The sequence below is a fragment of the Nicotiana tomentosiformis genome, chromosome 12 (genome assembly GCF_000390325.3).
Source record: "Nicotiana tomentosiformis chromosome 12, ASM39032v3, whole genome shotgun sequence".
Classification (NCBI taxonomy): Eukaryota; Viridiplantae; Streptophyta; class Magnoliopsida; order Solanales; family Solanaceae; genus Nicotiana; species Nicotiana tomentosiformis.
The window spans coordinates 57,534,416-57,559,808 of record NC_090823.1 but is presented as its reverse complement, the minus strand read 5'-3'; the positions used below and the strand labels follow the sequence as shown (position 1 = coordinate 57,559,808).

Sequence of the window (25,393 nt, the reverse complement as noted above, 5' to 3'; positions counted from 1 at the left end):
ACTTACACGGCTGAAGATTATGCGAAGTTGTATATCAAGGAGATTGTTAGGCTTCATGGTGTGCCGGTATCTATTATATCAGACCGAGGAGCTCAATTTACGGCTAACTTTTGGAGGTCTTTTCAGAAGGGTTTAGGCACACAAGTAAATCTCAGCACTGCATTCCATCCGCAGACTGACGGACAGGCTGAACGTACCATCCAGATGCTTGAAGATATGCTACGAGCATGTGTTCTAGATTTCAAGGGGAATTGGGATGACCATCTGGCACTTATAGAATTTGCCTACAATAATAGCTATCATTCCAGTATTAAAATGGCCCCGTATGAGGCACTGTACGGGAGGAGATGTAGATCACCAGTTGGATGGTTCGAAGTCGGTGAGACAGAATTATATGGGCCAGATTTGATTCACCAAGCCATTGAGAAGGTGAAAGTGATACAAGAGCGACTGAGGACGGCACAAAGCAGGCAAAAGTCTTATTCCGACGTCCGACGTCGTGATCTGGAATTTAAGGTTGGTGATTGGGTTTTCCTGAAGATCTCGCCGATGAAGGGTGTTATGCGTTTTGGGAAGAAGGGTAAGTTGAGTCCGCGGTATATTGGGCCGTACAAAATTCTTCGACGAATTGGACAGGTTGCTTACGAGTTAGAATTGCCATCTGAATTGGAATTTGTCCACCCGGTATTCCATGTATCTATGTTGAGGAAATGTATTGGAGACCCTTCTCGGGTCATCCCTATCAAAGATGTACAAGTTACAAAGGATCTATCATATGATGAAGTGCCAGTGGCTATATTAGATCGACAAGTCCGCAAGCTGAGAACAAAGGATGTAGCTTCCGTGAAAGTATTATGGAGGAACAAAAATATAGAAGAAATGACATGGGAAGCAGAAGAGGAGATGAAGTCTAAATACCCTTACCTATTCCAGAGTGAAGATAACGAGGATGCCGGGGGAAAGAAGGACGCATTATAAGGTGAAACGGCTCTATGAGATAAGCAATAGCTTGTGAATACTCTTTTTTTAATACAAAATGGTGATATGCAGATAATGTACATATCCATAATGCTTTGTATAGTCTTGTATGGCCATAGGTTGGGTTTAACTGCTTGCAAGTTTGGCTAGTGTCCATTTTATAAGGGAAACTCAGCCAGAAATCTCCGTCGGAATCCACGATGAGTTAGACACCCCATAAACCCTTACATTCGAGGACGAATGTTCCTAAGGGGGAGAGGATGTTACAACCCAAATTCGCATATCATAGATCACGCCGTAAGGTAGTCGACGTAAATCCAAGAAGAGATTATCTTTGAGATGATAATAAGTTAATCCTATTGGTCTTAAACGATACAAGGGTGTATAAGAGTGGTTAACAAGTATTTGAAGTTAAGCTAATCAAGGATGTTGTAACCCGTATTTTCGGATAACACTAGAGGTGATTAACTGTCCCAAGAGGTCTTGTTTTAATGTATTTGAATCATATAATATCCGCATCATAAGTCTTGAAGTCAAGCGAGTTATGAAATAAAAGTCGATAAAAGTTGTCGCAACTTAGGTTTATAATTTTACTTAAACTTTAGGTCAAATGTTACTGCATTTTACTCCCAATGTGCTTGGAATTATGGGGTGATCTACCTATCAAATTGAAGATCTATGAGTCTAGTTTCCAACGCATTAAACCGTTCATCGATACGATCTCGGAATAGAGAGATATTCGCGTTTTTGCGAGAGTGCGCCAAGCTGCTCTCTATGGGGCCCACAAAGGCGGTTTAAGACATTTGGACATATATAAGATAACTCAACCCCATTTTAAGTCATTATTTTTCAGTATATTCAGACCTTATAACCCTAAAAACATTCTCTCAAGGTTCTCTCATGATCCAAGACCCAAACAAAGGGCAAACAACACAAATCAAATGTCGGGAATCCCGTGGTGCTAGTAAGTTTCTTGTTTTTCTTGTTGTTGCTGATTTTTGTGTTGTTCCAGCTCGTGTGGGAGGTTGTTTTAAGTGCTTTATGTTCTGTAAATACACCTTCAAGTTTTTAATATCAACCCTAGGTGATTTCAAGTCTTCTAAAGTAATTCTAGTGCCGAAAAACCCGAATTAATTGCTAGTTTCGCTTCCTTGTTCTTGTGGCAGAATTGAAGGGATATTTCGTAGAAAATTAAGGTCAAATTGGAGTTGTTCTTTCTGTTTAAAGGTAAGTAACCTCTTACTCTATATATATTTAAGATTATCCAAGTTGCAGCTAAGTCGTTGAAGCTAGAACTTGTGAAATATATATCGAAAAGCTTGGTAGTAATGTTGTTGGTTGGTGGACTATTTTGGAGGCTCAATATGATTATTAATGATGTTGTTTGGGCTGTTTGGTGATTGTATTGACTTGTGGGAAGTCATATAAATAGGGGAGGTGCTGTCCGTTTCATCGTAAAATAGGTTGTGGTCGATACATAATAGTTACGACGCTTAAACGATAATGATAGTGTCATTTATCTTATTGTAGACTAAGGAGTCGTGATATTTGCATAGCTTGAGGTTGGGCAGTATATACAAGGTATGTGAGGCTATCCCCTTCATTCTTTTGCACGACTCCAATTGTACATAATGTAATGAACGAGCTCCCAAAGATACTCTACTCTTAGAAGCTAGCAGTACTTACATTGCTGCCCTTCTTATGAAACGATTGGTATTGATGTTACTTCTCTTATTCTTATATTATCAATGTTGTTGGTAGTTCCTGATTCTTATAAGTTTCTTGATGAAGAGTTAATCCTAATAACGTGTACGAAGGATACCGACCTTACGTCACTCCGAAAGGTTCAAAATATGATTCCAACGAGTCCAGCATGCATCATATATATGTATCTATTTTACTCTACCGAGCCGCGCTATAGTCGGCCGGGTATGGCACCTATTGTGCAACCACTGATCAGTTGGGTTTTACCGAGCTCCACGTGGCCGGGTACGATTCTACCGAGCCCTATGATGGCCGGGTACGTTTTACCGAGCCTATTATGGCCGGGTACGATATGATGATGATGATGCCCACAAAGGCATATGTTTTAAACGTTTATGTATATATATATATGTATGTATCATGTATTTCATGTCAGTAGCCCTCAGAGGTACCCAGATGTCACAGGTTGTATATTCCCTATCACTGTTTACATTATTATTCTTACTTATGCTATTCTGCCTTACATACTCAGTACTTTATTCGTACTGACGTCCTTTTTATTTGTGGACGCTGCATGTCGTGCTGCAGGTCCTGATAGACGGGTAGACGCAGCTCCCCCATCACAGTAGGCTATCCGGTTCAGCGTTATTGGCAAGATCCTTTCTCCGGACTTGCCGTGGTCTTGGTATGCATTTTTGTTATAGACCTTATGGGTATGTCGGGGCCCTGTTCCGGCAATGTTGTAGCACTTATGTTCTTTTAGAGGCTCATAGACAGGTGTCGACTCATGGTAGCTCGTACCTTATATATAGTTTCTTGACAGTCTTGTCGTCCCATGTTATGTATGTTCATGACATTATCTTTCATTGTTGGATGTTCATGATCCATGTCTACCATTTATATTGATCTTGTCGGCCCTTAAAGATAATAAGGAAGGTTAGATAAAATGTACGTTGGTGCTCGGCAAGTATGGCCCGGGTGCTAGTCATGACCCTCCAGTTGGGTCGTGACAAGATGCAACACTTAAAACATCCAAAATGATTCAATACATAAAAGTAGAGTTAATTATCCACAAGCAAGTATCAATACACCAAATCCATCAAACCCTAAAGAGAAATACTCCATGGATATGGAGTAATTCATCATAACAATGTTTAAATTAAAGGAAAACATAAAATAATCCAAACCCTTGTCTTGAGTGAAGATTGAATTATGAAATCCTTGAGCTTTTGCTTTTCCACCTCCTCCTTAGGTCTTAGATCTGTCAAAAGTCCTTAAAATAACATTTTTACATGTATTTATCTAAGTAGGGTCGGGCCCAGATGAAAACACATTTTCCTACGCGAACTGGGATATTAACTCAGTAAAAATTGCACATGCACGCCGCATGGGGAGACGCGCCACGTGGGGCGGTAGTGGGGAAGTTGCAAGATTTCTGCATTGACTTGGTTCCGGGCACTCAGCCCATTTCTATTCCACCATACCATATGGCCCTAGTTGAGTTGAAAGATTTGAAGGAGTAGTTGCAAGATTTGCTAGAAAAGAGATTTATTAGGCCGAGTGTCTCGCCTTGGGGTGTACCGGTGTTGTTTGTGAAGAAGAATGATGGATCGATGATGATATGTATAGATTATCGGCAGTTAAACAAGGTCATTATCAAGAATAAGTATCAGTTGACGAGGATTAATGACTTATTTGATCAGCTTCAGGGTACCAATGTGTTTTCCTAGATTGAGTTGATGTCGGGCTACCATTGGGTGAATATTAGGGCATTGGATATCCCTAAGACAGCTCTTCGGATTAGGTATGGTCACTATGGGTTCTTAGTGATGTAATTTGGCTTGACTAGTGCCCTAACAACCTTTATAGATTTGTTGAACCGGGTGTTCAAGCCCCATATGGATTCTTTTGCGATCGTTCTCGTAGCAGAGAGGAACATGAGCTGCATATTTGTATCGTACTTTAGACTTTGAGGGATCGTTAGTTTTATGAAAACATTTTGAGGTGTGAGTTCTGGTTTGACTCGAATGCCTTTTTGGGCCATGTTGTATCTTTCGAGGGCATTAAGGTAGATCCTAAGAAGATTGAGGTAGTTCTGAACTGTCCTAGACCAACTTCAACTACAGAGATTCGGAGCTTCTTAGGTTTGGCGGGTTATTATCGTCGATTCGTGGAGGGGTTTTCATCTATCTCAGCTCCATTGACCAAGTTAACCCAGAAGGGTGCTCTTTTCCGATGAGTGTGAAGTGAGGTTTCAGAAGCTCAATATCGCATTGACTACAACCTCTGTGTTGGTGTTGCCTATAAATTCGGGATCTTACACTGTGTATTGTGATGCATCGCGTGTTGAAGGTTCATGAGAAAAATTACTCTGTGCATGATTTAAAGTTGGCAACCATTGTTCACGCACTAAATATTATGAGGCACTATCTGTACGGTGTTCCATGTTAGGTCTATACTAACTATCGAAGTCTCCAGCACCTGTTTAAGCATAAAGGCCTTAATTTGTAGTAGCGGAGATGGCTAGAGCTGTTGAAAGACTATGATATCACCATATTACATCATCCGCAGAAGGCCAATGTAGTGGCTGATGCATTAAGTAGGAAGGCTTAGAGCATGGGCAGCTTGGCATATTTAACGGTATCGGAGAGGCCACTAGCCATGGATGTTCAGTCTTTGGCCAATCGGTTCGTAAGATTGGATGTTTCAGAGCCTAGCCGAGTTGTTCCTTGTGTGGTGGCAAAGTTATCATTGTTGGAGCGTATCGAGGCTCGCCAGTTTGATGATCCTCACTCATTGGTGTTGAGGGACACGGTGCAGCGGGGTGGTGCTAAGGAGGTTGTGATTAGAGAAGATGGGGTTCTGCTGCTTCAAGGCCGGATTTGTGTTCCAAATATTGATGGTTTGAGAGAGTTGAGCCATGAGGAGGCTCACAGTTCGTGCTATTCCATTCACCCAGGTGTCACGAAGATGTACCGTGACTTGAAATAGAACTATTAGTGGTGGAGAATGAATAAAGATATTGTATCTTATGTTTCTCGGTGTTTGAATTATCAACAAATGAAGTATGAGCATCAGAAACCGGGTGGGTTGACTCAGAGATTCGAGCTAGTGGAGTGGAAGTGAGAGCCCATCATTATGGATTTTATGGCAAGCTTACCATGGGCCTTGAGAAAATCCGACACAATCTGGGTATTGTGGACTGGTTGACTAAGTCCACACACTTCATTCTGGTGATGACTTCCTATTCATCAGACCGGTTGGCTCAGATTTACATCTGATCGAGGCACGCAATCACATTGAATTTTTTGAGAGTCGTGCAGCATGAGTTGGGCATACGGGTCGAGTTGAGTACTGCATTTCATTGTCAGACAGATGGACACTCTAAATACACTATTCATATCTTGGAGGACATGTTACATGCCTGTGTTATTGATTTCGGTCGTTCATGGGATTAATTTCTTCTACTCGCAGAGTTCACCTACAACAACACCTATCAGTCGAGCATCCAAATAGCTCCGTACGAGGCCTTATATGAGAGGTGATGTCATTCGCCAATTCATTGGTTTGACCTCGATGAAGCTAGATTGTTGCGCACTGATTGGGTCCATGATGCTTTTAAAAAAGGTTGAGGTGATTCAGGAGTGACTTTGTACAACTAAGTCTAAGCAAAAGAGTTATGACGACCAGAAGGTTCGAGATGTGGCTTACATGGTGGGTGATAAGGTTCTTCTCCGAGTGTTGCTTATGAAGGGTGTGATGCGGTTTAGGAAAAAGGGCAAGTTGAGCCCGAGGTTTATTGGCCCATTTGAGATTTTAGAGAGAGATGGTGAGGTTGCTTATAGGCTTGCATTGCCTCCTAGCCTAGTATAGGGGTACATCCGATATTTCACGTTTCCATACTTTGGAAGTACCATGAAGATAGATCGCATGTTTTGGACTTCAGCACGGTGCAACTTGATGAAGCTTTGACCTATGAGGAAGAGTCGGTGGCTATTCTAGACCGGCAGGTTCAGAAGTTGAGATCTAAAAGTTTTTGTTTTGTGAAAGTACAATGGAGGGTCAGATGATCGAGGAGGCTACATGGGAGTTCGAGTCGATATGCAAAGTAGATACCCCCACCCCTTTACCAGCACAGGTACTTTTCTATGTCCGTTCGAGAACGAATGTTTCTTTTAAAGGTGGAGAATGTAACGATCCGATAGGTCGTTTTGAGTACTAGCCTTAATTTTTGTGTCCCGAAACCTCTCATAGATACATTTAATATTTTTTGATTTGCGTGCATGGTCCGTTTCATTTTTCGGAAAGTGTTTACGTAAAATTTTCAAGAAAAGGATATTTTTTGACTTAATATGATGTTTGTGGATTTGTACGCACGTTCGTTTGGGATCGTGGTGACCCAAGCGCATTTTGGCGCATTATGTGAAAATTTGTAAAAAATGAGTTTAAAGTTGAAATCTCTAGTTTTGATGACTGATTCTTGTTATTTGGAATTATTTTGATGATTTGAGTTAGTGAGTGAGTTTTTATGATGTTATTACTCTTTTGTGCGTGTTCAGTTTGAATCTCGAGGGGCTCGAATGAGTTTTGGATGTGTTTTGAAAGGTTTGAACTGCTGGTGCAAGGCTTTGTTGGTGCAAGCCTGCAGATATCCCATTTGCAAGGTCTGGCTGGCATTTGCGAGCCTTGCTTTGCGGTTAAACGATCACATTTATGAAAATAGGCTGGGGGCTGGTACTTCGCTTTTGCGAAGAATAGTTCGCTTTTGCAAACTCTGAGACCGCATTTGTAATCTCAGTCGCATTTGTGATGCAGTGTCCTGGGAGTCATCTTTGCATTTGCGAAGAACTGATGTGCGTTTGCGATGGGGGGCATTTCACTTTTGCGAACCAAATGTCGCATTTGCGACTTCACTGGGCCTGATGCACTTATCGCATTTGCGATCAGTGTGTTGCATTGGCGGACATCACATTTATGAAATAGTGTTCGCAAATGCGATATCTGCAACTGGGTAAAAGAGAGGAATATCAAAACTTAGATCATTTTACAAAATAGTGTAAGCTCTCATTTGAGATGGTGTTGTGAGGCTTATATGGATTGGGGTGATGTGGGATCACCCGCGAGTATATGTAAGGTGAGTTCATTCAGGGATTTGATGGCTAAGGAGCGACTATTGGTACGTTTGAGGACGAACGTCTGTTAAGAGAGGGAGAATGTAACGACTCGACCGGTCATTTTGAGCTTTATTATGTTGTTCAGTGGTTTAAGGTCTTGAGAAGCTTCGTATTGTATATTATAACTTGCGTGTATAGTTGGATTCGGTTTTCGAGTGATTCGGGATTGATTTGGAAGGATGATTGTTGTTTTAGAAGCTTAAGTGGTAAAAGTTGACCAGAGTTTGACTTTTGTATAGACGGCTACAAAATGGTATTTTGATGATTCCAATAGCGTCGTATGATGATTTTGGTCTTAGGCGTATGTCCGGATTTGGATTTGGAGGTCCGTAGGTTGATTTGATACTTTTTGGCGAAAGTTGGAAAGTTGAAGTTTGGAAGGTTAAGAGTTTTGACCAGGAGTTGACTTTGTTGATATGGGGTTCAGATTGTGATTCCGGGAGTTGGTATAGCTCCGTTGTGTCATTTGAGACTCACATGCAACATTTGAGGTCATTCCAGGTTGCTTTGATATGATTTCGCGCGAGTTGTAGAAGTTCAAAGTTTATTAGTTCATTAGGCTTGAATTAAGGTATGATTCATAGTTTTAATGTTGTTTGTTGTAATTTGAGGCCTCGATAAGGTCCGCGTTATGTTATGGAACTTCTTGGTATGTTCGGACGGGGTCCCGGGGGTCTCGGGTGTGTTTCAGATGGGCTACGGGTCATTTCTCTATGTTTTGGACTATAGAAGGATGGTGTCTGATGTTCTTATATGCGATCGCGAAGTGTACGTAGTGTTCACGTAGTGTATTTTTGTGGCTGGAAGCTTCCCTTCTTCGCGTTCGCAGTGTTGAGGTCGGGATCGCGGACCTGTGGGGAGCTAACTCATCGCGTTCGCAGGGTAGGGTCACGATTGCGTAGTGGGTGGTCAAGCTGGGGAGGCAAGGAACTTTAGGCTTCGCATTCGCGGAGGAACCTCGCATTCGCGTAGGTTTGGAGTTTTGGTGCATTGTGTTCACGTCTATCGCGTTGGAATTTCCGCGATCGCTATGTATGTTACCTAGGTAGAATATAAAAGTACTCTATTTCGAGGGTTATGATATTTGTATCACTTTTTGAGTTAGAGAGCTTGGTTTTGGGCAATTTTGGAAGGGATTTTCATGCTTTTGATTGGGGTAAGTATTCTTGACTCGGATTTTGTTATTTTCATGATTCCATCTTTGTTTCTATCATTTAATAAGTGATTTGATTTTGAGAAATGGGGAGGGGGGGTGTAAAAAGTTTCTAAAACATAAAATGATGATTTGAATGCCGATTTGTGGTCGGAATTGGATGATTGTGGTATGGTGGGAATTGTATCGGAATGGGTATTCAGATTTTGTTAGTTTTGTCAGTTTTCGAGGTGCGGGCCCGGGGTTGACTTTTTGGTATTCGTTAAATATCGAAGCCTTATTATCCGAAATTATTTTCTGTGTCTTTTATTTATGATATTAAGTTATTTTGGCTAGATTTGAGCCGTACGGAGGTCGTTTCAAACGGGAAGGTATATTTAGAGTATTGATTTAGCTTCTTTAAGGTAAGTATCTTGCCTAACATTGTTTGGGGGAACTACCCAGTAGGAGTTTGTTTTATTGCACTATTTGGATTACGTGGAAGACGTGTACATGAAGTGACGAGTGTGTACATGGCCTTATATGTGAAAACTGATAGGACTAGACTCTTAGGCTTCTTATATTCATTTAATTTTATTTGTCATTACATGTTCTACATTCCTTTGTTAAATTTATCCTTATATGCTTTTATTGAATTTGTCATTGCATGTGCTATATTCCGCTCTCAAGTTTATTCATACATGCTTTATTTGAAGTTGTTAGTAAATGTTTTATCCTTTATTTGTCAAGTTTACTCTTATATGCTTTATTTGAAGTTGTTACCTTTTTATTGTCATGTTGCCTCTTTTATTGTTGAATTACTCTTAATTGAAGTTGCTATCACATGATATCTCTTCGTTGTCAAGTTATTCTCATGCATTTAGACGTAGTTGCTAGTTCATACCATCTCTTTCATTGTTAGCTTATGTCATACATTAGAATTCGAATTTTCCATTTCATGGAAATACCTTTATTATTGAGTTTATTCCTAAGCAATTAATTGAAGTTGAAGTTATTAAAAGCCATTAACATGTTTTAGTTGAAGTAGTCGGTTAATGGAGTATGGTTCATTGTTGAGTTATTTTCCCTATTTTATTTTGTTGCTATTGAGATTCTTGTACACATTGTGGATTGAGCCATGGGCTAGGTGGTGTAGTGATATTGGTATTGTTGTTTTGAAAAGCGTTGTGGCGTATGAGCACTTGTAGTACGATTGATATGTCGTATTGTTGTGATGCTAGCACATGTAATTTGTTGTGTGGATTAATTATTGTTATGCGGAGCATAAGGGTGGCATCTAAGTGTTGTTAATTGTCCAGAATGATACGGGTGAGTATTGTGTTAATGTCTAGGAGGAGTGATACAGGTGGCTATTGTGTTATTGTCTGGGCGAAACGATATGGGTGACTATTATGCAGAGTGATACGGGTGGCTATTGTGTTATTGTCTGTGCAGAGCGATACAGGTGGCTATTATGCGGAGTGATACATGTGGCTATTGTGTTATTGTCTGGGCATAGTTATAAGGGTGGCTATTATGATGTTGTCAATAAAGAGAGATGAGGGTGGCTATGTCAGGGATGATATGTGACGGCATGGGTGCATAATGTTAATGATATTCGTGTGATGGTGTAATGTTCCTTGTGTATGTCATGCAAATTTCGTGACTTGTTGTGTTGTTTCCAATGAGCTACTTGAAGTCTTTGATATTACTTGTTGACTTGGACTGTAATAGTACACTCACACAAGCATACACCATAACTTGCTATTTACACCGGTTCAGGAGTATGAAACTTGACATTCATTGATCCTGCACATGTACTCTTGTATTACCTGCTTCCATTGTGGTATTGAGCCTGTAATCACGCCGGACGGATTGTTATAGTGAGACTGTGACCATGACGGGCAGATTGAGATATTGTCATGTGAATTGTCCATGTGGTTATGATTAATAATGTGGGTATAGGGTACCATGAGTATATGGATTATGAATTAAGACTCGTGATTTGTGTTTATGAGATGAGGTATCTCAGAGTAATTTTGTGTTGAGACTTGTGTTAGAAAGGTTTGATTACTCAGTTGTCATTTGTGTTCCTTAATTAGTGTCACTAGTATTTTAACGTTATAATGATTACTTTACTATTTATGTCACATTTTTATTCCTTGTTGCAATTATTGATCCTTGTTTCATTATTAGCTTTATACTTATATGTTGCATAGGTTTTACGACTAGTAGGTGTCTTGACTGTACTTCGTCACTACTCTACCGAGGTTAGTATTGATACTTACTGGGTACCAACAGTGGTGTACCCATACTATACTTCTATATATTTTTGTGTTGATCCAGGTATTGGAGATAACGGACATAGGCAAGGTTAACTTGTTGATCGCGCGGATTCAAGGTAGAATTGCTTGGTCATTGTAGTCCCTTGGAGTCCTTTTCTTTTTGATTGTACTGTTAATTCGTTATCCGAACAGTATTGTATTTTGTTTTTGAGATATTTCTATTTATTCATCTAGTATTTGTGACTTTGTATTACCTAGTCTTGGTAGGATTGTTGTGAATATTGTCGTGTAGTCTAATGTCACATTTATTTTGGTATTGATATTAAATTCTGCTTTAAAATATCCAGTTCAACTAGTTTAAGTGTGGTAAGTAATCGGCTTACCTAGTCTTAGAGACTAGGTTCCATCACAACGCATGTGGTGGGATTTTGGGTCGTGATTAGTTGGTATCAAAGCTCTAGGTTCATAGGTTCCACAAGTCAAGAGCAAGTTTAGTAGAGTCTTGCAGATCGGTACAGAGACGTCTTTACTTATCTTTGAGAGACTGTGAAACTATTACGAAAATTCCACTTCTTTCATTCCTGTCACGAGGATTTGTTGATTTTGATGTTTGTGCCTTTGTATCTAACTGATGGTGAGGACAAACACTACCAGATCATCCAAGCAGACACACGCGCCCCCTACTAGAGCCGCAAGAGGCCGGGGCCGAGATAGAGGCAGGGAGGGGCACGTGCCGCAGCTAGAGCACCTGCCAGAGCAGTATTTGAGGAGCCACTAGTAGCTCCGGTTAGGGGACATGCACCGGAGGCTCCTGTTGCTACCCCCAGACTTCTAGAAAACTATAGCGCAGTTCTTGTGCATGATTGGTACATTGGCTCAAGTGAGATTGATTCCAGTTGCACCAGCTACTTCACAGAATGGGGAAGAGCTCAGGCTCCAGCCTCCCGTACTCCAGAGCAATAAGCTCATATTGGTCGTACTCCAGGTGTGGTGCTAGTATAGCCCGTTATTGCGGTTCAGCCTGAGGTCAGGCCAGAGGCATCCGAGGAGGAGCACATAGATTGAGGATGCACATGGTTTTCTAGACAAGTATCACCGTATTCTTCACACCATGGGCTAGGGGTGGGCATAAAATCCGAAAAACCGAATTTCGAACCGGACTGAATTAATTTGGTATTTCGGTTACAGTTTTTTCGGTATTTCGATTCAATTCGGTACTAAATTTTTGGTATTTCGGTATAACGGTACGGTCCTCGGTAATAGGATATTGACAATTCGGTATACCGAAATACCAAATTTTTAAAGATCATGTAGGACCTATTCACTGCCCAGCCCAAGTGCCCGACCCAATATTTTAATTCTGTAGGAGCCCAACCCAATAAGACTACCCAGGCCCCAGTTAGGCAGTTACCCTAGTTTCATACTTTCAGTCTTTCATTCTCACTTGGAATTGGTAATTAGAAGCCTAAGAGATCGGCCGATCGGCCACGGCTGTGACCTGTGAGAGAACTCTGAAAAGTGAGAATTGAGAAACAATCTTCAATCTTCAACTCTTCAAGACTTCAACAGGTTCATAACTTTTACCCACATGTTGAAACAATCTCTTGAGAGAGAATTTTGTAATCAAGAGATAGTTTTCGTCTTCCTCCTGTGTTTTCTGCTTATTCTCAGTTCATCCATTTCAAGATTTATTCTCCTTGTTTGAATTTCATTAGCACTAGTTTGAAAAGTTTGTTAAATTATGTAACGGGTATTTCATTTTATATAATATTGTCTCATTCATACATTGTTCAGAAAAAATTAATTTTTTTTTAATTTAGAAAAAAAAAATTAATTCTGCTGCTACTATTAATTCAAAAATTAATTTTGTTCTCATTCTATTGTTACTGTTAATTCTGCTACTGCTACTGTTATTTCTGCTACTGTTAATGTTGCTACTGTTAATTCTGCTACTGTTAATGCTGCTACTGTTGCATATATTTTCTGCCAAAAGATTACATTAAACTTGGCCATTTTCAGAGAAAAAATCTGCAGCCTGTTAATGCTGCTACTGTCGCATGTTTGTTGAATAGTGGATTAAGGCATTAAGCCACAAGAATGTCAGTTGGCTCCAAATGCCAGCATTAGAAAATGCATCATGTCTATTTACTTCTTTCTGAAGAAATGGTTGTTCAGTTTCATTGTATTTCTTGGATGAACAGTTAGACAGTGCATTGAAACATAGGAGAATTGTCACTCGTTAGTGTTTCTTATTTAGCAAATATTAAACCGAAACCGTACCAAACCAAAATAATAAATATCGAACAGTATCAAAATATTTTGATACGGTATTTGGTATACACAATTGATAATTCGAATATCGAAATACCGAACCAAAATTCTCAAATACCGAACCAAAATACCGAATGCCCACCCCTACTATATTTCGGCTATCAGGAGCAGCATATAGGTGGTGGCAGGCTTACGAGGAGGGTAGGCCAGCTGATGCAGCCCCACTCACTTGGGCTCAGTTTTCAGAGATTCTCTTGATGGAGTTTGTTCCCCAAACCCTTTGGGATGCGTGGCGCACATAGTTCGAGCAGCTACATTAGGGCACAATGACAGTGTCGGAGTAAGCCATCAGGTTTAGTGAGTTATCCCGTCATGCACCTATTCTGGTTTCTACCGTTAGAGAACGGGTTCGCAGATTTATCGAGGGGCTTAGTTATGGTCATAGATTCAGCATGGCTTGGGAGTTGGAGACTGATACTACATTTCAGCAGGTTGTGGAGATTGCCAGGAGATTACAACGTATTCGGGGTGAGGAGAAGGAGGATAAGGAGGCCAAGAGGTCTCGAAGTTCTGGAGGATTCAGTGTATTCTACTCTTCAGCTCTGACCTATCATGGTGGAGGCTCAGTCAGTCGTCCAATCCAATCCGTACTTCAGACTACTCGTGGTGCTTCAGCTAGTCATGGACCTAAGGGTACTCATATGGGATAGTCATCTTTTAGTGCACCTCCTGCACGGGGTTCCTACAGCGGCCATTCCAGTTATTCAGCACAGTCGCAGTACTAGCAGCCACGCCCGCGGAGGGGTTAGTATGAGTGTGGCGATACTTGGCGCATCTTGAGGGATTGTCCCAAACTCGAGAGAGGTGGATTTCATCAAGGCACTCAGGCTATGGGCCCCATTCCAGTTGCTACTCCACCTGCACAGCCAGCTAGATGAGGAGGACAGACCTGTAGAGGGTGTCCTAGAGGGGGAGGCATGGCCCGTTGATATGCTTTCCATAGTAGGGATGAGGTCGTTATACCAGATGAGGTCATTATAAGTATGGTTTCGGTTTGTCATAGAGGAGCATCAGTCTTATTTTTGATCTAGTCCTATTTAGCGGTGTGGGTCCTCCTATCTTGCTTCATATATGGGTGTGTTTCATGATTCTTTTACTCTATTATGTATTTGCACATGTTGAGAGATTCTATAGTGGTAGCCTGTGTTTATCATTTTGGTTTGTTCACTATTGAGTGTTATGAGACTACGATGAACATTCTGTTACTTTATATGGTGGGTTTTGATGTGATTTCTGGACGGTTTGGCTACGACTTGTGATTTAGGTTCCCTATAGGCAGGGGAAGTCTGTTACGTATTGTGGTTTTGTTCTATGGGATTGAGTTAGTAGAGTGTTTTTATTGTTGAGATGTTTACCTTACTTGTGATTCCGAGTGGAGGATGGGAACCCGGTGTTCTTTGTGGTTTGATATATTTGAACCAGTCCACGTGTCGCGGTGGAGTTATATTAGGATGAGATCCTTGTGATTAGTTCATATGTTTTGTTCTCCCTTGTGGAATGGATTCGTAGTATGATACCGATGAGGAGTTGGACTTGTTGATAGTTCTCTCATGTGTTTCCCTTTCCATATTCAATTATATTCACGGTGTGCTTATTGGGTTTAGATCGAGATGTATGTGCCCAGGTAGCGTTAGGTGTGACTTATTTATTTGGGTGAGTGATTATGATATCTTCACGTTTCTTACATCTTTGTCAGTGTTGGGAAGGTTTGGAACAGGGTTCTAACTAATATGAGGTTATTTACCGGTGTTGGATTTGATTATGGGAAGCTATTGTGGTCAGAGTTGTTGCTACAGGCATATGGACGATGTGTTATGTCGTGTGGTTATACCTTGTGGGTGTATGCATGAGCTGTTGCAGCTGGTTGAGGTTGATACAGTGTGTATGTGTGGGAATCAGGTCTTCGGGGGATGATCTGATGTTTAAATTTGGTTCTATGACTTATTGGTATAGGTGGAAGGAATAATCTTCAGTTGAGATGGTGTTGCCGGGCTTATGTGGATTGGGGTGATGTGAGATCACCCGCGAGTGTATGTATGGTGAGTCCATTGAGTGATTTGATGGCTTGGGAGCGACTATTGCCACGTTCGAGGATGAACGACTGTTAAGAGGGGGAGAATGTAACGACCCGACCAATTATTTTGAGCATTAGCATTTCGTTCGGTGGTTTAAGGTCTTGAGTAGCTTCGTATTTTATTATGACTTGCATGTATGGTTGGATTCAGTTTTTGAGTGATTAGGGATTGATTTGGAAGAATGATTATTGTTTTAGAAGCTTAAGTGGTAAGAATTAACAAGAGTTTGACTTTTGTGTAGACAACTCCAAAATGGTGTTTTGATCATTCCAGTAGCTTCGGACTTAGGCGTATGTCCGGATTTGGATTTGGAGGTCCGTAGGTTGATTTGATATTTTTTGGCGAAAGTTAGAAAGTTAAAGGTTTGGAAGGTTGAAAGGGTTGACCAGGAGTTGACTTTGTTGATATCGGGTTCGGATTGTGATTCTAAGAGTTGGTATAGCTCTGTTGTGTCATTTGAGACTTGCATACAAAATTTTGAGGTCATTCCGGGTTGATTTGATATGATTCGGCGCGAGTTGTAGAAGTTGATAGTTCATTAGTTCATTAGGCTTGAATTGAGGTGTAATTCACAATTTTGATGTTGTTTATTGTGATTTCAGGCCTCGAGCAGGTCCGCGTTATGTTATGGAACTTGTTGGTATGTTCGGTCTGGATCACGGGGGCCTCGGGTATGTTTTGGATGGGCTACGGGTCATTTCTCTATGTTTTGGACTACTGATGGATGTCGTCTGATGTTGTTATACGCGATCGCAAAGTGTAAGTCGCGTCCGCGTAGTGTATTTTTGTGGCAGGAAGCTTCCCTTGTTCGCGTTCGCAGTGTTGAGGCCACGATTGCGGACCTGTGGGGAGCTAACTCATCGCGTTCGCGGGGTAGGGTCACAATGGCGTAGTGGGTGGTCAGGCTGGGGAGGCCAGGAGCTTTAGCCTTCGCGTTCGCATAGGCTTGGATCACGTTTGTGTCTATCCTTCTGCATTCGCGTAGCACATTTTTGGAAGCTGGTGATTTTGTTCTACGCGTTCGCGTGGGAATTTTCATGATCGCGATGTATGGTGCATGGGAAAAACATAAATTACTCTATTTCGAGGCTTATTATATTTTTATCACTTTTTGAGTTAGAGAGCTCGGTATTGGACGATTTTGGATGGGATTTTCATGATTTGGATTGGGGAAAGTATTCTTGACTCGGATTTGGTTATATTTTATGATTAAATCTTCATTTTTATCATTTAATTAGTGATTTGAATTTGAGAAATTGGGAGTTTTTGTAGAAACTTCAAAAATAATGGTACTATACGGATGTGTATTGATTAAAGACAGTTGAAAAAGTTACAATTAAGAACAAGTACCCACTATTCGCACATTGATGACTTATTTGACCAGCTTCAGGGTGCTAGATTATTTTCGAAGATTGATTTGAGGTCTGGGTATCATCAGCTGAAGATTCGGGATTCAAATATTCTGAAGACGGACCCGTTATGGTCACTACGAGTTTCTTGTGATGTCTAGGCTGACCAATGCCCCATCTGCCTTTATGCATTTGACGAACATTGTATTCAAGCCATATCTTGATTCATTTGCCATCATGTTCATTGATAACATCTTGGTGTATTCACGTAGCCAGGAGGATCATGAGCAACATCTAAGGATTGTACTCCAGGCATTGAGGTAGAAGAAGCTATATGCTAAATTCTCCAAGTGTGAGTTTTGGCATGATTCGATGGCGTTCTTGGGCCATGTGGTGTCCAGTGAGGGGATCAAGGTAGATCCAATAAAGATTAAGGAAGTTCAGAGTTGGCCTAGACCGTTTTCTGCTACAGAGATTCAGAGCTTCATGGGTTTGGCAGGTTATTATCGCTGTTTTCTGGAGGGTTTTTCATCCATTACTGTACTTTAAATAGATTGACCCAGAAGGGTGCCCCATTCAGGTTGTCTGATGAGTGTGAGGAGAGCTTTCAGAAGCTCAATACTACCTTGAAGACAGCTCTAGTTCTAGTTTTTCCTTCAGCAATGGGTTCATATACGGCTTATTGTGATGCTTTGCAGATTGGTATTGGTTATGTCTTGATGAAGGAGGGTAGGGTGATTGCTTATGCTTCGCGTCGGTTGAAGCCCCATGAGAAGAACTACCCCGTTCATGATCTTGAGTTCGCAGCTATTGTTCCCGTACTGAAGATTTAGAGGCACTATCTCTATGGTGTGTCTTGTGAGGTATTCACAGATAATCAGAGTCTACAGCACTTGTTTAAGCAAAAGGATCTAAACTTGAGGCATCAGAGGTGGTTAGAGTTGTTGAAAGACTATGATATCACTATTTAGTATCATCCCGAGAAGGCCAATATGGTGGTCGATGCCTTGAATAGAAAAGTGGAGAGTTTTGGTAGCCTTGCATATACTCTAGTTGGTGAGAGACTATTAGCATTAGATGTTTAGGCGTTGACCAATTAGTTTGTGAAGTTTAATGTCTCGGAGCCTAGCCGGGTTCTAGCTTGCGTGATTTCTCGGTCTTCTTTTTATGAGTTCATCAGAGAGCGTCAGTATGACGACCCCCATTTGCTTATCCTTAAGGACACGGTGCAGCACGGTGATTCCAACGAGGTTTCTATTAGAGATGATGGGGTATTAAGGATGCAGGGTCGGATTTGTGTGCCCAATGTATATGGGTTGAATGAAGTAAGATATAGTGGAGTGTTTTGGCTCGATATTTGAACTGCCAGCAGGTGAAGTACCAGCTTCAGAGGCCAAGTGGTTTGCTTCAGAGACTTGAGATTCCAGAGTAAAAATGGGAGCATGTTACCATGGACTTCGTTTATGGGCTTCCACGGACATTGAAGAAATTTGATGCAGTTTGGGTGATTGTGGACCGGTTGACTAAGTCTGCACACTTTATTCTGGTTGTGACTACCTATTCTGCAGTGAGGTTAGCTCAGATTTATATCCGAGAGATTATCCGCTTGCATGGCATGCCCATTTTTATCATTTCTGATGAGGGCACGCAGTTCACATCGTAGTTTTGGAGAGCAATGCAGCGATAGTTAGGCACACGGCTTGAGTTGAGTACAACATTCCACCCCCAAACGGACGAACAGTCCGAGCGCACCATTCACATCTTGGAGGTTATGCTATGCGCCTATGTTTTTTCACATGCTTATTTCTCTTAAATGTTTCTACCGTAAATTTTCATGAGTTATTGGTTGATTTGATATGCTATCATATGTCTCACTTTGGTTTAATAGTTGCTTGGTACAAAGGAGTTTTTCTACGTGAAGTTGATGTTACTTGTTCTTCAAGGTTGTTAATATCCATTTCGTTATGCTTTCTGTTGTCAGTTTTCTTTTATTATCTTGCACGGGTTTTATGACTAGTGAGTGTCGTGACTTGAACCTTGTCACTACTCCACCGAGGTTAGTCTTGATACTTACTGGGTACCGACTGTGGTGTACTCATACTACGCTTCTTCACATTCTTTGTGCAGATCCAGGTACCTTAGATCGTGCTGGTCATTAGAGAGTTGTGCCCGAGCTGTTGTAGACATCAAGGAATACCTGTTGTTCCACTTGCAGGACTCGGAGTCACCATCTTACTTCATTTTCTACTATTTATTGTATCCCAAATAGTGATGTATTTTTTAGACTTCTTGTGTATTCCATGTAGAGCTTAAGACTTAGTATTACCGGATTTTGGGACTATGACTGTTGTATTTTTGTTTTGTCTATGTTATGGCATTTCTCAGCTTTTATATAATATTTAATTTATTATATTTTATTTGATCTCAACATGTGATAGGCTTACCTAGTCTTAGGAACTAAGTGCCATCACAACCCTTATGGTGGGATTTGTGTCGTGACAAGTTGGTATCAAAGGCCTAGGTTCATATGTTCTATGAGTCATAAGCAAGTTTAGTAGAGTCTTGCGGATCAGTGTGAAAATGTTTGTACTTATCTTCGAGAGACTATGGAGCTATTAGGAAATTTCACTTTTTTCATTCTTTATCATGTGGAATTATTGATTTCGGAGTTTGAGCCTTTGACTTTCTATTCTCTCACGTATGGTGAGGACACGAGCTTCAGTTATTGGTGATGCTACCCCCGGTGTAGGTGTTGCTAGGGGCCGGGCCGGAGAAGATGCAGAGGCGGGGCATGTGCTACAGCGAGGGGTCGTGCTAGGGCCGCCACCAGTAGCTCCGGTTGGGGAGCTGGCACCCGAAGCACCTGTTGCTACCCCTGGACTTCAAGTGACTTTAGCGCACTTTCTGAGCATGTTTGGTACCTTGGCTAAGGAGGGGTTTATCCTGGTTGCACCAACTAATTCACAGGCTGGGGGGAGCTCAGACTCCCACCGCACATACTCCAGAGCAACGGGCTCTTGTTGATCAGGTTTCGGTGTCATACCGATGAAGCCCGTGATTGTTGTTTAGCCCAAGGTCGGGCCAGTTTCATTGGTTGAGGAGAAGAAGGGGTTAGAGAGGTATCTAGAAGTATCATCTTCCTCATTTTAGTAGTGGAGCTTGTGAGGATGTACAGGGTTTCTTAGACCAGTGTCATTATATTCTGTGTACTATGGGCATAATGGAGCTGAGCGGGGTTGGCCTTACTACTTTCCAACTGATAGGACCGTCATATAGATGGTGGCATACTTATGAGGCGAGTAGACTAGCTGGTGCAGTGCCATTCACTTGGTCCCAGTTCACTAGCCTCTTCATGACGGAGTTTATTCCACAAACCTGCAGTGATGAGTTGCACACCGAGTTTGAGTAGTTGCGCCAGGAAGTATGACTGTGTCCGAGTATGCTATGAGGTTTGCTGAGTTATCTCATCATGCACCTGCTTTGGTTGCAACTATTAGAGAGAGAGTCTATAGATTTATTGAGGTACTCGGTTATAGCCTCATAATTGGGATGGCACAAGACCTAGAGACTAACACTCTAGTCCATCAGGTTGTGGAGATTACTAGGAGGTTGGAGTTTATCCGCATCCAGGAGAAAAGGGATAGGGAGGCCAAGAGGCCTCTAGATTTTGGAGGGTTTAGTTGTTCCTACTATACGGTTTCAGCTCGTCATGGCAGAGGCTTTATCAGTCGACCAGTTCAGTTTGCATTTCAGGTTACTCGTAGTGCTCCAGCTAGTCAAGGACCTCAGGATACTCATATTGAACAGCCATCTTTCTATGCACCTTTTGCACGGGGTTCCTACAGGGGTTATTCTAGCCGTCCGGGGCAGACTCAATACTATCAGTCATGCTCATAAAGGGGAGTATGGTAATACTAGGAACATGGTGAGAGATTGTCCTAGACTTCGGAGGGGTGGACCTCCACAAGGTACTCAAGCTATGGTTTCTGCTCTAGTTGCTTCTCCACATGCACAGTCAGTTAGAGGTAGAGGACAGGCAGGTAGAGGACATCCTCGAGGGTGAGGCCAGGCTCGTTGTTATGCTTTCCCAGTAGGACTGAGGTCGTTGAATCAGATGTTGTCATTACAGGTATTGTTCCGGTCTGTCATAGAGATGCATCAATTTTATTTATTTCGGGTTCCACTTATTCGTATGTGTCATCCTATTTTTCTTCATATTTTGATATGTCTCGTGATTGTTTGGGTACCCATGTTTATGTGTCTACACTCGTTGGGGATTTTATTGTGATGGATCATATCTATCGTTCTTGTTTGGTCTCTATTGGGGGCTGTGAGACTAGGGTTGACCTTCTGTCACTAAATATGGTAGATTTTGAGGTGATTTTAGGCATGGATTAATTGTCGCCATATCACGCTATTCTTGATTGTCATACTAAGACCGTGATGTTGGCTATGTCGGGGTTGCCGAGGTTGGAGTGGAGAGGTTCATTAGGTCATGTTCCTAGTAGGGTGGTGTCTTTTCTGAAGGCTCAATATATGATTGAGAACTGGTGTTTGGTTTACTTAGCTTTATGGGGGATATTAGTGCTGATACACCTACCGTCGAGTCAGTTCTAGTAGTGAGTGAGTTTCCAAAAGTGTTTCCAACAGACCCATTAGGCATGCCACCCGATAGGGATATTGATTTTGGTGATTTGGTGCCGGGAACTTAGCCCATCTCTATTCCACCATATTGCATGGCATTAGTGGAGTTGAAGGAATTAAAAGAATGGCTTCAAGAGTTGCTTGATCAAGGTTTCATCAGACCAAGTGTCTCACCTTAGGGTTCTCCAGTTCTATTTGTAAAGAAAAAGGATGGTTCTATGAGGATGTGTATTGACTACAGGCAGTTGAACAAGGTTACCGTCAAAAACAAGTACCCACTACCGCGTATTGATGATCTATTTGATCAGCTTCAGGGTGCTAGGGTATTCTCGAAGATTATTGGGGTGCCATCTGTTGAAGATCTGAGATTTAGATATTCTCAAGATGGTTTAGGACCCGCTATAGCCACTATGAGTTTTTGGTGATATCTTTTGGTCTGACCAATGCCACAACAGCTTTCATGCACTCGATGATGATATATTGGTGTATTCTCACAGCCGAGAGGAGCATTAGCAACACTTGAGGATCGTGTTCTAGACTTTGAGGGAGAATAAGTTATATGCTAAATTCTCCAAGTACCGGTTTTGGCTAGATTCGGTGGCATTTTTTGGTCACTTGGTGTCTAGTGAGGGGATTAAGGTGGATCCGAAGAATATTGAGGCAATACATAGTATGCCCAGACCTTCTACCGCTACTGAGATTCGGAGTTTTCTAGGTTTGGCTGGGTACTGTCACAGTTTTGTGGAGGGTTTTTCATCCATCGTAGCTTATCTTACTAGATTGACTCAGAAGGGTGCTCCATTCAGGGGGCCTGACGAGTGTGAGGAGAGATTTCAGAAGCTCAAGACTTCCTTGACTGCAGCTCTAGTTCTGGTTTTACCTTCATCATCGAGTTCTTATACAGTCTACTGTGATGCTTCATGGGTTGGAATTGGGTGAATGTTGATGCATGAGGGTATAATGATTGCTTATGCTTCATATCAGTTGAAGCCCCATGAGAAGAACTACCCAGTACACGATTTGGAGTTAGCAGCTCAAGCTTTGGAGGCACTATCTTTACGGCATGTCATGTGAGGTGTTCACGGATTACATGAGTCAACAACACCTATTAAACCAAAAGGATCTAAATTTGAGGCAACGGAGGTAGTTAGAGCTACAAAAGTACTATGATATCACCATTCTTTATCATCACGGGAAATTAATGTGGTGGCCGACGCTTTGAGTAGGAAGACTGGGAGAATGGGGAGTCTTGGTTTTATTCCAGTTGGGGAGAGACAATTAGCTTTGGATGTTCAAGCTTTGGCCAACAAGTTCGTGAGGTTGGATATTTCGGAGCCTAGTAGGGTTCTTGCTTGTGTTGTATCACGGTCGTGTTTGTTTGAGTGCATCAAGGTATGCAGTCTGGTGATTCCAAAGAGGTGGCTATTGGTGATGATGGGGTATTGAGGCTTTAGGGCCAGATTTGTGTACCCAATGTGGATCAGTTGTGGGAGCTAATTCTTAAGGAGGCCCATAGTTCGCGGTATTCCATTCATCCGGGCGCCACGAAGATGTACCAGGATTTGAAGCAGCACTAGTGGTGGAGGATAATAAAGAAAGATATTGTTGATTATGTAGCTCGGTGTTTGAACTGCCAACAGGTTAAGTATGAACATCAAAGTCCGGGTAGTTTCCTTCAGAGGCTTGATATTTTAAAGTGGATATGGGAGTATATCTCCATGGATTTTGTGGTTGGGCTACCACGGACCTTGAGGAGATTTGACGATGTGTGGGTCATTATGGACAGACTGACCAATTATGCACACTTCATTCCAGTCATGTCTACCTACTCTTCAGAGTAGCTGGCTTGGATTTATCTTTATGAGATTGTGCGCCTTCATGGTGTGCTTATGTCTATCATCTCGGATTGAGGTACACAGTTCACATTGTATTTCTGGAGAGTCGTACAGCGTGAATTGGCACACAGGTTGAGCTGAGTACGCCATTTCATCTGCAGACGGACGCACAATCCAAGCGCACTATTCAGATCTTGGAGGACATATTACGAGCATGTGCCATTGACTTCGAGGGTCACTGGGATCAGTTTCTACTATTAGCAGAGTTTGCTTACAACAACAGCTATCAGTTGAGCATCCAGATGGCTCCATATGAGGCCTTATATGGGAAGCGATGTCGTTCTCCGGTTGGTTGGTTTGAGCATGGGGATGTTAAGTTGTTGGGCACTGATTTGGTTCGGGGTGCCTTGGAGAAGGTGAAGTTGATCCAGAAACGTCTTCGTATAGCACAATCCAGTTAAAAGATTTATGCTGATAAGAAGGATCGTCATGTGGCATTCATGGTGGGTGAGAGGGTTCTACTCAGAATTTCACCCATGAAGGGTGTGATGAGGTTCGGGAAGAAGGTCAAGTTGAGCCCTCGATATATTAGTCCTTTTGAGGTTCTTGAGAGAATTGGTGAGGTGTCCTACAAACTTACATTGCCACCCAACTTATCGGTAGTTCACCCGATGTTCTATGTTTCCATGCTCCGAAACTACTATGGAGATCTGTCACATGTGTTAGATTTCAGCTCGGTGCAGTTGGACAAGGATTTGACTTATGTTTAGAAGCTGGTAGCTATTTTGGATAGGCAGGTCCGGAAGTTGAGGTCGAAGAACATTGCATCGATAAAAGTTCAATGGAGCAATCAACCGGTCGAGGAGGCGACTTGGGAGACCGATCATGTTATGCGTAGCCGATGTCCTCATCTTTTTGTCATTTCAGGTATGTCTCTATACTCGTTCATGGACGACTTTGTTTAAGAGGGGGAGAATGTAATGACTTGACCAGTCGTTTTGTGTATTTGAACCCCGTTTCCCCTTTTGAACCTTCCTATATGTAATTGTGGTTATGACTTGCGGGGATGATTGATTGGGTTTCGGGGAGGTTTTGGATTGATTTGGAACACTTAGTTTTTAGTTTGGAAGCTTAGGTTAGAAGGGTTGATCAGGGTTTAACTTATGTGAAAATGACTCTAGAACGGTATTTTGATTGTCCCAATAGGTTCGTATAGTGATTTTAGAATTAGGCATATGCCCAGAATTGAATTCGGAGGTCCCTAGGGTAATTGACTCTTTTTGGCCGAAAGTTGGTAATTTGAAGGTTTAGAATTTTCCTAATGACCAAGGATTGACTTTATGGCTATCGAATTCGAATTTTGGTTTTGGTTCTTGAAATAGGTCCATTTTGTCATTTGGGACTTGTGTGAAAAGTTTGCTTTCATTCCGAGTTGATTTTGTAGGAATCGGATGCTTGGTTGTGATTTTAGATGTTCTTGAGTTTCATTGTGATTTTTATGAGTTATAATGTTCAATTCGTGGTTTTGGATGTTATTTTGGTAACTTGAGCTTGCGAGCGAGTTCGTATAATTTTTCTAGACTTGTGTGGATGTTTGGTGTGGAGCTCCGAGGGTTCGGGTGAGTTTCAGATGTGTGTCGGATCATTTGGATTGATGTTCAGATTTGCTGGTTCTTGGCTGGTGCTCGGGGTCTCACAAATGCGAGCATTAGTTCACATTTGTGATTATCGCATTTGCGAAGGATCTACCGCAATTGTGGAACTTGGCAGGGGGAGATAAGCTTCACATTTGCGAAGCCTGGCTCGCAATTGCGATGGGGCACCTGGACAAGGATGACCGCATTTGCGATCAAAGGGTCGCTTTTGCGAAGGGGGACTGGCTTCGC

The 25,393-nt window shown here is 41.8% G+C and overlaps 1 protein-coding gene across 1 annotated transcript; it reads left to right on the top strand.

Annotated features, from left to right (window-relative positions):
• Positions 1 to 5,298: 5,298 nt before the first annotated feature.
• Positions 5,299 to 13,516, top strand: LOC138902692 (uncharacterized). Its single transcript, XM_070190581.1, has 3 exons — positions 5,299 to 5,617; positions 13,267 to 13,332; positions 13,449 to 13,516. The coding sequence occupies exons 1-3, from the start codon at positions 5,299 to 5,301 to the stop codon at positions 13,514 to 13,516; spliced, it is 453 nt and encodes a 150-aa protein (XP_070046682.1).
• Positions 13,517 to 25,393: the final 11,877 nt, after the last annotated feature.